General features: G+C 57.1%; 3 protein-coding genes across 3 annotated transcripts in view; all 3 read right to left on the reverse strand.

Annotated features, from left to right (window-relative positions):
* Window positions 1-2,255, reverse strand: part of ACA1_263840 (uncharacterized protein) — a gene marked incomplete at both ends in the record, with an annotated part of 2,615 nt that extends 360 nt beyond the window's left edge. Inside the window, 10 exons of the mRNA XM_004341251.1 lie at window positions 323-397; window positions 461-606; window positions 711-780; window positions 871-976; window positions 1,071-1,187; window positions 1,276-1,372; window positions 1,481-1,606; window positions 1,716-1,815; window positions 1,888-1,933; window positions 2,042-2,255. Coding sequence (XP_004341299.1) covers window positions 323-397; window positions 461-606; window positions 711-780; window positions 871-976; window positions 1,071-1,187; window positions 1,276-1,372; window positions 1,481-1,606; window positions 1,716-1,815; window positions 1,888-1,933; window positions 2,042-2,255 — 1,097 coding nt within the window. The remainder of the gene's footprint in view (window positions 1-322; window positions 398-460; window positions 607-710; window positions 781-870; window positions 977-1,070; window positions 1,188-1,275; window positions 1,373-1,480; window positions 1,607-1,715; window positions 1,816-1,887; window positions 1,934-2,041) is intronic.
* A 355-nt stretch (window positions 2,256-2,610) lies between these two features.
* Window positions 2,611-9,488, reverse strand: ACA1_263850 (serine/threonine protein kinase, putative; the record flags this gene model as incomplete). Its single annotated transcript, XM_004341252.1, has 22 exons — window positions 2,611-2,741; window positions 2,822-2,924; window positions 3,029-3,408; window positions 3,514-3,969; window positions 4,059-4,315; window positions 4,441-5,106; window positions 5,199-5,398; window positions 5,475-5,633; window positions 5,721-5,837; window positions 5,929-6,024; window positions 6,109-6,269; window positions 6,352-6,559; window positions 6,624-6,814; window positions 6,929-6,996; window positions 7,109-7,246; window positions 7,436-7,519; window positions 7,591-7,733; window positions 7,838-7,943; window positions 8,119-8,519; window positions 8,644-8,890; window positions 8,971-9,319; window positions 9,413-9,488. 22 exons carry the CDS (start codon window positions 9,486-9,488, stop codon window positions 2,611-2,613), a joined length of 4,737 nt encoding a protein of 1,578 aa, XP_004341300.1.
* Window positions 9,489-9,889: 401 nt separating this feature from the next.
* Window positions 9,890-11,832, reverse strand: ACA1_263860 (ribosomal protein s5, nterminal subfamily protein; the record flags this gene model as incomplete). Its single annotated transcript, XM_004341253.1, has 7 exons — window positions 9,890-10,041; window positions 10,153-10,295; window positions 10,393-10,516; window positions 10,638-10,718; window positions 10,819-10,979; window positions 11,087-11,603; window positions 11,730-11,832. 7 exons carry the CDS (start codon window positions 11,830-11,832, stop codon window positions 9,890-9,892), a joined length of 1,281 nt encoding a protein of 426 aa, XP_004341301.1.
* Window positions 11,833-11,899: the final 67 nt, after the last annotated feature.

The raw sequence follows: 11,899 nt of genomic DNA on the forward strand, positions 1-11,899 counted from the left end.
GTGTGTGTGGTAGATATTGCACGAGAGCTCTTGAGAATGCTCACTGCGCCGCAAAAAGAAAGCGCCACAGTCACGGGCAGGATGGAGTCTAAGGCCGTACCGGTGTAGAAAGGGACAGAGAACACCCAGGGAAAGAGGACCGCCCAAACATTGGCCCAATGCTTGCCACACAGGCCGCTTTCGATGAGGTTGTAGCGAATAATGATCGAGTACACAGGAATGCTGAGCGTGTTTTCGGTCGCAGTAGTAGCGATCTCAATTAGTGCTCTGGCGCGGTAGTATCATATGATAGGGAGAGGGAGGAAGAAGAGACAGAGCGCACCTGGACAGGAGTACTACGATTGGGAACAGGTACACTGATATGTGTACGATGATCTCCATCACGTGCCCCACAGAGCTAGAATCGGGAAAGGGGTGAGCGAGCCGGTGAGGCCAGGAGAAGGCCAGCTTAGCTACGTACTTGGCGTTGCTTATGAGGACGTCGAGAATATTGGTGTTGGGCGGGTACTTGAACGCCCACCCGCCAAACAGGCCCATGACGATGAAGAGGGAAGTGCCCAGAATCGAAGCTCCCCATATCGACCGGTTAATGCTCACACCTTCTTTCTACAAAGATGAAATGAAGTAAAGCGAAACAACGGGCAAAGGGAAAGAGGCGATCATCAGCAAATGGACACAGAGAGAGCGAGCACGGCACTACGGTAGCGAACCTTTTCATTGGCCCAGGAAGGTATCGAGGTAACAAAGGCAAAATTGAAGATCACCGTCCCCAGCAGCTGGCTGTGGTGAGCGAATGAGTGTTAGATGGCCGACAACATTTTATAAGGACCACACACACACACACACACAGGGGGGACAGCAGCACAACACCTTTGATTGTCGCCTATCACGTCGAGTTTGTCGAGGTTGAGCCCGACCATGAAGAAGTCGACCATCCAGACACCCAACACGATGGCCATCATGATAATGCAGGCGCCTGCAAAGACCGTTTCTCCATCGTCAGAATGATGTCGGGGGAGAGGGGGGGGGTAGTATGACGCGACGAGGCGGGAAGTGGAGTGGCCCCATACCAATTTGGACCCAGATGTTGTCGTCAAGATTGAAGTAGGCCATCGGCAAGGTGCCCATAAACACGATCACAAATCCCAGCGAGATGATTATCACATCTCCGAACGGAGTGTTTGAGTCTGTTCAGAGAACAGGGAGGGAGAAGCCAGCGAAGGGTGAGTGGACAAACAACAAAAACGTGTCGCCTCATGAACAGGCCAAGCGTACCGTGGCCAGCGGTGGTTACGCTGTCGTAGCCGAAGTCGGGGTAGAATTCAAGACCACACGTGTACTTGAACATCGCTACCAACGCAAAGTCGACTGTCTGCACGTGGAATGTTTACGAGCAGTAGCACAAAAACCATTCACACCGGTTAGGACGCACGCCCAACCAAGCCCAGAAGTGTTGCAGAGCAAGAGGAGAGCGGTTAACCTGGGCGGAGATGATAATAGAAGAGATGTTGGTGGCCTGTAAGCTGATGATGAGGAACAGGAGCGTGAGGTAGTAGCCCCACTTGTTGAAGAAGATTTTCGCCAGTCCTTCGATCTCAACTCGACTCTGTAATTGGCCGCCAACCGAGACATTGCACATACAGCGCCGAGGTGTGAGTGGTGTTAAGCGACGATAGAGTCTATGTATACATAAGCAGGAAGAAGAACGCGCAAACCTGGAACCGTTCATTGCCAGGCACAAGGGCCATGGCTTTGCACATCATGGTCGAGGAGAACGCCGCAATGATCATCACGATCACCATCCCCAGCGTTGTTCTACAGAAGAAAAAAAAACATGAGAAGAATGAAAATTAATCAATAAATAAAGATATAGAGGGGTGCACGCACGGAAGCCAGCCAGCTTGTTGGTAGATTACGGGGATGCTGACCATCGCTGCAAAAAAATAAAATAAAATAAAAAATAGCAAGGCAACGGTTAACCGACAGAATGAACAGCTGCATGTTCGTGATTCGTGAAAGAAAGATCTTGCGGGCTACGCACCAGGGCCGGTGATGTTGTTGAGATTGAGGCAGAACCCTCCTAGGAAAGAGATGTTCTTGTCACCGAAGGTGCTCTTGCCCTCCGCGCGAGCCTCTTCCGAAGGACCGATCAAGGTGATTGATTTGCCATTGAAGTGGATCTCGTTGTAGGCCAGGTTGGCATCGTACTCCGTGGCAAACGTGTGCTGTCGTGTGTGGCCACTAACGAGACTCATGATCTCCTCCTCGTACGATCTCCTCCCCCTTCCACGTGTGGCAATCAAATCTCAACGGTCTCCGCGCTGCTCGGTACACGAGTTTTGTGGCGTGGGTGCGCACAAAACCGCAAAGCGTGGGGAAAGTGGAGCACTCTCTTTCTTGCGCCCGACCAAAGGTGGAACACTCCTCCGGGGTTTCTGCTCCGGCAGAGCCGCCCATTGGTCACATGCTCCGCCACAAGGCCCGCGGTAGCGAGTCGGAGAGTACCCTGCCATAATAATAATTATTAAAACATACATACTATTCGATAAGAAAACTACCACGAATACTACCACGAAGGTAGCGTAAACACTACCACGGGGCAGCCTTCTCTTACACCGTTTCATCGCCCAAAACCTTGGCCGCCCCCATCAGCTGGTGGTCGAAGAAGCCAACAATGTCCGCCATTGAGGGTCTCTTGTCTGGACTGGCGTGCCAACACTTCTTCATCATTCTCTTGTAGTCTGGGAGAGTCGGCGCGACGGGACGGCGAGTTAGAAAGACAGTCGTGTTGCCAACGTGCGTGCGTGTGGAGGAGCCATACCGGAAGGACAATCGGAGGGAATCATTGGGCGACGGCCTTCGAGCACATCAAGCGACACGCCCATGAAGTTGAGTCCGGCGTAGGGCTGCTTGCGCGTCAGCACCTTCAGAGATGCGGGAGAAAGAAGGGGGGGCTAGAGCGTCAGCGACGGAGACACTCGCACAACATAGGCCAGCGAAGAGGAGCTCCTCTCACGCGCGGACGTACCTCCCACATGATGATGCCGAACGAGTAAACGTCCGCGGACTCAGAGTACTTCTCGCCGCGGAGTATCTCGGGTGCGGTCCAGCAGGGCGTGCCGCAGCGGGTCATGGTGGCGTTCTCCTCCTTGATGCGCGCGAACCCGAAATCGGCCACCTTCACATTCCAGTTCTCATCCACCAGCAGATTGGATGGCTTGAGATCGCGATGAATAATCATCGGGCTGAGGGAATGGAGGTGGCTGATGCCCATGGCTGCACTCTGGAGGATGCGCAGCTTCTGCTGGTAGACGAGCTTCGTCGAGTGGTTGTGAAGGATGTCCTTGAGCGCTCCCTGCTGGACGTACTCGGTCACGATGCACAAGTTGGGTCGCTTCACGCATGCGCCTTCAATCAATCAAGCAGAGAGGAAATGTGAGTCATTCCGCATAAACAAGGAGAGCCTCACAACGGCGTGCCAAGAAGGGCAAAGGGGAGGAGTTGTATAGGCACCGATGAAGAGGACGATGTTGGGATGATGGAGCTGGGACAAGAAGGCCATCTCGGCCCTGAACTCCAACATGCGGCGTTCGTCGAGCTTCTGCTTGATGAACCGCTTCACGGCCACCGAGACGCCCTTCCACTTGCCCTGGTACACGACGCCGTAGCTGCCCATGCCCACCTGCTGGCCGATCTGGATGTCCTCGTAGTTGATGATCCACCGGCAGAGATTGGCCGAGGTGAGGAAGTGGTCCTCCTGGAAGGCCATTCCGTCCCCCACCGTCATGTTCCAGTCGCCCTCCTTCAGCGACCAATCCCGGTCGTCCGTCGCGCTGGCGTTGGTGGTGTCCCTGTTGGTCCCCGAATTGCTGGTCCCCGTCCCGGTGGTCGATGATGCATCAGCGATCGCCAGCCCGCCGAAGAACCGCCCTTCGAGGCTCCTGACCTTCAACTCGTAAAGCCTCTCTCCTTTTTTTTTAAGAACAAAAACATGTGAGGCCGCATATGTTAACGTTCGGCCCGAGAACAAAGTGGGGTCTGGAGTGTGTTGTGTGTACCTTGGGTGGAGTCAGGCATCTCGAAGGTGCCAAGGTTGATGATGCGCTTCCTTTCCTTGCCCAGTTCGGTCTCTCGGGCTTTCTCGTAGGCCGCCGTGGAGAGGAGAATCTGGCCGCCGTGGCTGCGCGACGTCAAAAAGGCGGCAAAGTTGACCACTGGCCCGAGGTACTCCAGACGACGCGTCATGGGGTCCTGCACGATCTTGGGGCTCCCGAAGTTCACACCCATCCGCACGCGCGGACCCCGGAACAGCATCCTATATAACGACCGCGAACGACAGGTCAACGTTTGAGACACGAACAAGCATGGATGGCGTGATACGAGAGAAGAAGAAGAAGAGCAGCAGCAGCAGCAGCAAGAAGAAGAAAAAGAAGAGCGTACTTATCATCGCCTTCCTCGGCAGCGCCAGGATGCTTGATGAGGGCTTCCGGCCAGGAGGCGTTAAGGAGAGTGACTTGTACCTCCATGCACCACTCCAGCGCATTGGCGACGTTCTGGAAGGCCATGCAGAAGGAGCCCTCGCCCGAGTTGCGGTCTTTGGAGAAGGAGATCACCTCGTAGCCGGCGTGCTTCTTCAGCAGGTCGCGGGCGATGTCGTTGTGCAGTATCGTGGCATCTCTCATGGCGATCGGGTCGAACTCCCACAGCGTGGCCGAGCACGTGATGTCCGAAAACACGATCGCCAGCTCTCCGCGAGGGGCGTGCTCCGTCCCGTCGAGACGAGCGACCTTGCCCCCGGAATTGGAAGCCCCCGAGCTGTGGCCCGACGACGATGAGTAGGACTTCGATGGGAGGCTCCATGACGAGGCGCTCCCCATCTTGTGGCTCGACGCGGACGAAGACGACACCGACGATGAGTGGCCGGACTGGGTGAGCGAGGAGCCCGACATGGTGACCAGGCGGTTCATGATCTCCAGGAAAGTCGGCCGAATGGTCGGATCGACATGCCAGCAGTCGGCCACCAGCTGGGCGTACTCTGGAGGCGCGTCCTCTGGGATTTGAGGCCTCAGGTTGTCCCTGATCACCGCCACGGCCACACCAGCCGGTCTATGCCACCGCGCATCTGTGAGTATTCACGTGACAGAGCAAGCCGATGTGTGGTAGGGGGAAAGAAGAGAAGGGGGGGGGGGAATACGTACGACATGCCGATGTAGGGCTGTTCGCGGCTTAGCGTCTCGTAGAGGATGATACCGAAGGAGTAGACGTCAGCCAAAATGAAATCAACGTCGGGCGACTCCTGGAGCACTTCGGGAGCGAGCCACTGCACGGTGCCCTGAATATCCTTGGCAGCGTTCTTACCGAGCTGGCCCTTGAACTTGGTGAGGCCAAAGTCGCCCACCTGGTACGGTGCGGGGAAAGGACCGTTAGGCGCAGCACACCAACTACGGCCATGACAATGGCATGCTAACGCGTACCTTGACGTTCCACTTGTTGTCGAGCAGCAGGTTGAGTGACTTGAGATCGCGGTGCACGATGCCCGACGAGTGGAGGAAGTGCATGCCCTTAGCAGCCTGGTAGGCTATCTTGCACGTCAGTGCGAACGGGATGTCCGGCACAAGCTCGTTGTGCAACAGCTGCGCGGGTGGAATAAAATAAGAGAAATAAGAGAGAGCGTAGGCGGTGCAGAAAAGAAAAATGACCGAGCAGTGCATCATGCGTACGTCGTAGAGAGATCCGAGAGCCATGTACTCCATGACGATACACATCTTGGGGGGCTTGGTGCAGGCGGCCATGAACAGCACCACATTGGGATGCCTCAATGCCGTCATAACGCGTACCTGTCCAAAACACCACCATCGCTCATAGATGTGAGCACTTGCACGTGTGGGGAGGGGCAGCAATGAATGTGTAATGTAAGGTATCTGCTACCTCCTCCCTGAAGTTCCGTTCCATCTCCTTGGAGACATCCTTGGAGGACATCACCTTCACAGCCACCTCGGTTCCCTTCCAGACTGCCTTGTAGACCTAGCGGTCGATCGACAAGTGGGTAAGCGACTGAGTGATTAAAGGGGGGGGGGATGACACGGCGTTTGGGTGGGTGAGGTTTACCTCTCCGTAGCCTCCGGACCCGAGGAGGCCCATGAGTTCGAGCTCCTCAAAGTTTATCGACCAGTCATCGACCACGCGCGACTTACGAACGAAGAAGAGGAGGCACACGGTAAAGAGGAGCAGAAGAAGGAAGAGGAGCACCACAATCGGAACGACGATTCCTGCGCGCGAGCGAGCGAGCGAGAGAGAGAGGACGAGGTGGTCAATAGATGCAGGGAATTGGTGGAACTTGATCGAACGTACCGAGAGTGATGGCAAGAGTGAGATCGGTACTGCTGGATGTGGAAATGACATCCTCGCAAAACTGGCCTTCTCTGCCAGCGTTGCACACGCAGGCATGGTCCGTGCAAGTGCCTGCATCCCCGCAGAGCACGCCGTCCTTCACGCATCCGTAGATGCTGCTCACAGCTTCTCCGTCACACGTGAGCGTGACAAGCGAGTTCAGCACGATCTAAACGCGAACGCTAGTGTGAGACAATATGGTTTGCGCAAACAGGTGTAGGACACGCCCATACCTTCTTCATGACGGAGGAGGTGCTGGCCACCGTTTGCCCGAAGTGGGTGGCCACCTGAGAGGAGAGATCAGCACTCTGGGTCCAATAGATCCAGTCGGCTAGGGCCGCAGCCTTGACGCAGTTGCGCATCTGTGTCCGGAGGACCATGATTGAGATCACTGTGGCGATGGGCCAGCTCTCGTTGCCCCTGCCTGTAATACTCCACGCACACGCACCGCACGCACGCACCACAACAAGGGCAACTGTCAGCCCGCCACCTTTCCTCATACCCACGTCGCTCAGACAACGTTAGGCTGTCTACGAACCGAGTAGGAGATTGGTGAAGTTTGTCGACGCGCCAAAGTCATTCAGCGCTGAGGCCACAGCAGTCGAGCTGGGGGGGACCACCCTGCATATAGGGAACGTACGAAAGATGGAAGCTGATCAGCGGTCGAGAAGCTGCAGAGCATCAGTGAGGTGAAGAGTCATAGGCCTGCAGTGCGTACGTTCCAGCAACGTTGATCAACGAAGCGGCTTGTGTTACGCGTGTCTGAAGGACGGCGTAGTAGGACCAGAAGGCGAACGAATAGGGAGTGGACGCGAGCAGAGTCGGCACGTTGGTGGTGGTCGTTGCGATACAGCGACTGGTGTGTAACACCGGATAGTTCAAACGGTCTCCTACACCCACCTGGACGTGTCATCAAGTGAGGTAAAGGTGCGTGTCAGAAAGCGCGAAATACGAGTTGTACGGAGAGAACGCAATTACCGTTTGGTTGAATTCTGGCACAGTGGCTGCAAGGGCAGAGCTGAGGAGGTTGTTGTTAACTGCGGACGCATTCTGAACGATAACCATGATCGGCTGATCGGGGAGCACCACGCCCGGATTCAGAGCGGCAATGGCTGGATCATTCCATGAGCTGCCCCCGGTGAGACGTTAAAAGTGTGTGTCATCGTTAGAAGGGATGTCAATGTGGTGAGAATGCGGTACCTGATGTGTGCCAGGTAGATATCTGCAAGAATTTTGAAGCTCAGCACCAGCGGTGGCTGCCCGATGAGCTCCGGCAGGTAGTAGGCCGGCACAAGCGGAGAGGCCACCGCCGGAAAGCACCACGTCAGGCATTGCCACGTACTCTGCATTTATGTGAGAGTGCTTTTAACCGTTAGAGATCGAGGGACTCGTGTATGCGCGGAGATGTGGAAGAGGGACGCAACGCACGGGAAGTGGTCAGGCCAACTGCGGTCACGCCAAAGTCAATGTCTTCAGCGATCATCTCGGTGACTGCGGCCTGTGTCGTCTGTTGGTAGTACTTGACCAAGAAGGTGGAAGAGGGGTACGAGGTTCTGCGCAAGTGTATAAGTAAGAATGTGTTAGCAGCAGAAGCCAGCAGCACCAAGCGCCAGCGCGCGCAAGTCGAGTAAGGACGAGGGCACGCACGACCAAGCGGCAAAGAGCGGCTGTGGGCTGCCCAATCCGAGTAGGACTGCGGTCTGGAGGGCGCGAGCGCCGTTAGCACACCCAATAGTCTCGAGCTCGTCGACGAAGAGCTTCTGGAGGTTGGTCACGAGCGCCGGGAAGTACTGGGCATTCGAGAGGCTGATGGCATAGTCGTTCAGCTGCACCCAGCTGAAGAAGAGCAGCAGATTCTGCATCGAGGAGCAGGATAGCACGCTCACGTTCTTGTGCACCACCAGGTACTCCAGGAAGGCCAAAGGCCAGGTAGCGGTGCCGTTGCCGTTGAAGATGTCCGTGCTCAGTGCGCCGGCATCGAAGGCCGCTCGGTAATCGTACATAGCGGCCTGCACCGACGTTGTCGACGCTGCCACCCGCGACCCGGCCCCGTTGACCATCGAGGCATAGGTAGTGTCCGCGCTTTTGGCCAGCGCCCAGGTGCTGAACGTCAGACTGCCCACCGTTGCCTGTGAAATTTTGGCTCAGCAACCGTCAGCCGCTAAACACAACGGTCGACACACCCCCTATTTTCCGCACGACCCAAGGAAAAAGGATTGTGGGGGGGACAATAAGTGTAGAGAGAGTATGCACCTTGACCGCGGCAGTGGCTGCACTGGCATTGGGGTAGACAGCCGCGCCGTTGGGCAGGTTTTCCAGCAGACCTCCAGCAGCGGTGAGGGCCGCAGCAAAGTCGGCGCTGACGGCGGAGAGCGCTCGCCCAAAGACGGCGCCAGTGCTCAGAGAGGTGGTCGTGGGTTGGGCAAGGGTAATGTTCAGCGCCGGCAGCTTGGCCACCACCGCAGCCGTGTTGAGAGCCGTGATGCGGTCGTCATCCCACCTACCGTTACGTTGTAAGATGAGTGGCGCCAATCAAATAAAAAAATAAACCGAAAAAGGGCTTGCGGGGGCGAGTCACACCTTGTAATGTCACCCAGCCAGATGCCCGCAAGGGCGGCGCAGTCGAGGAACAGGACGTCTTGTCCGGGTGAGAGGTACCCGTCGAGGTTGTAGCTCACCACAATGGCGCCGCCTACGAGAGGCAATTGCAGGGAACCGGCGGCGGTCAGGTCTGAGTCCTCCATCGGGCTCGAGAAGCTCATGAAGTCGATAAGGCCCAAGCCGTAGCTCGCCAGGGCGACCTCAAAGCTGTTTGAGGTATACCCCACGCTCACGCTATCAGTGTTGTAGGGATAGTTTGCGGCCCAAGATGCCATCAGGCTTGCGACGGAGCTCGACCCGGCGCCGTAAAGCTGGTCGGCAGTTGCGCCTGGGGGGCAACAACAACATCAACAACAAAAGGGGGTTAGTGACTACACGCGACCAAGCTACTCGCGCGCGCGCTCTATTCTCCCGCTCGTACCAGGGAGGCACAGAAGGCCACCGCACAGGAGGGAACACGCCAGGAGAAGGAGGCCGATGGTTGAGGAAGAACCCATGGTTGCCCACCGATCGGTGGTGCGTGGGGTGTGAGTGTGAGGCGTTCGCTTGGAGATGATGCCAATAGGGGAGGTGGCGACAACCGACTGACTGACGGGCTCGCCGCGGCACCGTGCCAGCCAACTCCGCCCGCAACACCCGGTGCCGCGGCGAAGCTATTATTAACAAATTAATCCCTTCCCCCCAACCGGAAGAGGTCAGGGACCCAAACCCGCCACTAAGCAGACCCAGAACCGACGGACCCGGAGACACCGTTGCACATCGACACAACCCCTACGGTGGTGAACGGCCTCCTTGTCGTCCGGTTGCGCGGCCAGAGCACTGAAGTTCGGCAAACGATTGCCCAACCAAGGGAACACACAGTAACAGGGCGAGTGGGGGGGGGGTAAGGGCGCGCCGCTCAGTCGTAGGTCCAGACCCGGCCGTTCTTGCGCGGCACCTTCCTGGGCTTGAAGAGCTTCATGCCCAGCTTCTCCGACAGGTAGTCCGGGTGCTCGACCTGCTGCAGTGCCATGAACAGAGTCTTGATCCTCTTGGTCTTGTTGGTGCTCCCTGGAGGGTAGGACAGGCGCGCTTGAGGGTGAGCCAGCTTATGCTTGGCAGAGGGAGTAGAAAGAGGCGAGGCGGGAACTGGCTTTGGGGGGAGGGGAGGCGTGAACGTACCGAGCCATTTGCCGGCAACGTATTTGAGTCCGAAGGCGTTGAAGACGAGCTGCATCACCTGGGACGATGTCGGGTGCACGCGGCCCTCGGGCAGGGCAAAGAGCTCCACAGAGCACTTCTTATAGCTGAAGCGGATTGATTCGCTGGATAGATGCACGTCACGCAAGAGGATTGTCGTGAACACACAACGCGCGCGCGTTTGACCCTCCGCGCCTGAGGCGAGAGATGCGGTGTGCGTACGTAATGCAGTGGCCCTTGTATCTGTCAATGTAGAAGCTGTTCTTCTCGCAATCCTTCTGGGCAGCCAGCACGGCATCCGATAGCGTAGGACCCTTGCCATAACCCCAACCAGCTCGTCCATTGCCTGGGTTGGTGGGCGGCGGCCACATCACGTCAGTTGATCTCTTTTCACACTGGTCACGTGCGCTCTAGACACAGGCGGACTGCCAACACCAGAGGGCGGGGGGACGCGAAACAAAACGAACCGTTGCCATCAATCACGGTGGCAGAGTAGGAGAAGACGCGCCCTGCCTTCGTTGTCTTGGTATGACGACCAACGTTCAAGACTGGGAAAGGAGTGTGTGAGAGACCGAGACCGAGTCAGCAAACGTGAAGATCAAGAGACCGACAAGTCAGGGAAGGCGCGTGCGCGTGCGGGTTCCGTACTGTGCTGATTGCCGGAGACGGAGAAGGCAAAGTGGTTCTTGAACTCCTTTTCGTTGTACTCGTAGTCTCGGTGGAAGGGCGAATCATCCTCCCAGGCGCCCTGAAGCGTGCGGGCGTAGTCGTCATAACCGTCGCCGTCATACTCGTCAACGTGCGGGTGCCTGTGTCGTGTGTGTGTGCGGCGTGCCAACAGCATAACGGTGGTGAGTGGTGACGGACTGGTTGGGGTTGTGCAGCTGTTGCGACGGGTTCGGGAGGAGGGGCGCACCAGAGAGGGACATGCTTGCCGGCACTGATCTGGGCCTCGAGGTCATCCTTGAGAGGGTTGATGATCTGCGTCCACTTCTTCTCCTTCTCTTCCTCCTTGGCGCGGTGGCGGAGCTCAAGGGGAGTGAGGTCTTCCCGCTCTTCCTCGCCTTCCTGGCCCTGCTGCTGCTGCTGCGCGGCTGACTGGCGCCTTCCTCCGCCGAGGCCGGGCAAGTTGTCTTCATCTTCGTCCTCTTCGTCCTCGTCGGCGTACTCGATGGGGAATTTCTTGGCCAATCGTTCCTTGGCCCGGCCATGACCACGAGGAGCGCCGCTCCGGTCACCCATCAGAGGATTGTCCGACACGCCGGCCAATCGCTCCCACTGGTCTTGAGAATCGTCCTGATCGAAGGCGTAATCTCTCGGATCGAGGCTGAGCGCTTCATCTTCGTCCACCCACGTGGCGGTGTGTGTCTGTATCGTCGAGGCAGCAGCGGCATCCCCGACGAGGCCGCCCTTCTTGGCCGCAGTCGTTTGCTCTGAGGAGGCGGGCTTCGAAGATGAAGACGACGTGGCCAGTTGGCGTCTCGACGATCCATTCACGAGAGTACCTCCTCCGGAATGATACGGGTGGTGCAATGATTTTGATCCGAATGAAAGGCCACCAGCTCGTCGGTACAGCAGAGAGCGGCCCTCCGTGCTGGCAGCATGGGGCGGCACGATCCTGCTGCTTTCCGCAGAGGGACCCAGCAGAGAGATGCGACGCATTTCTAATGCTCCAGACTAATGTTGCTGAACAAATCGTAAATGCGCTGGGCGCTCGCAGCAAAATTCT

Source organism: Acanthamoeba castellanii (genome assembly GCF_000313135.1).
Source record: "Acanthamoeba castellanii str. Neff unplaced genomic scaffold scf7180000084770, whole genome shotgun sequence".
Lineage (NCBI taxonomy): Eukaryota > Discosea > Longamoebia > Acanthamoebidae > Acanthamoeba > Acanthamoeba castellanii.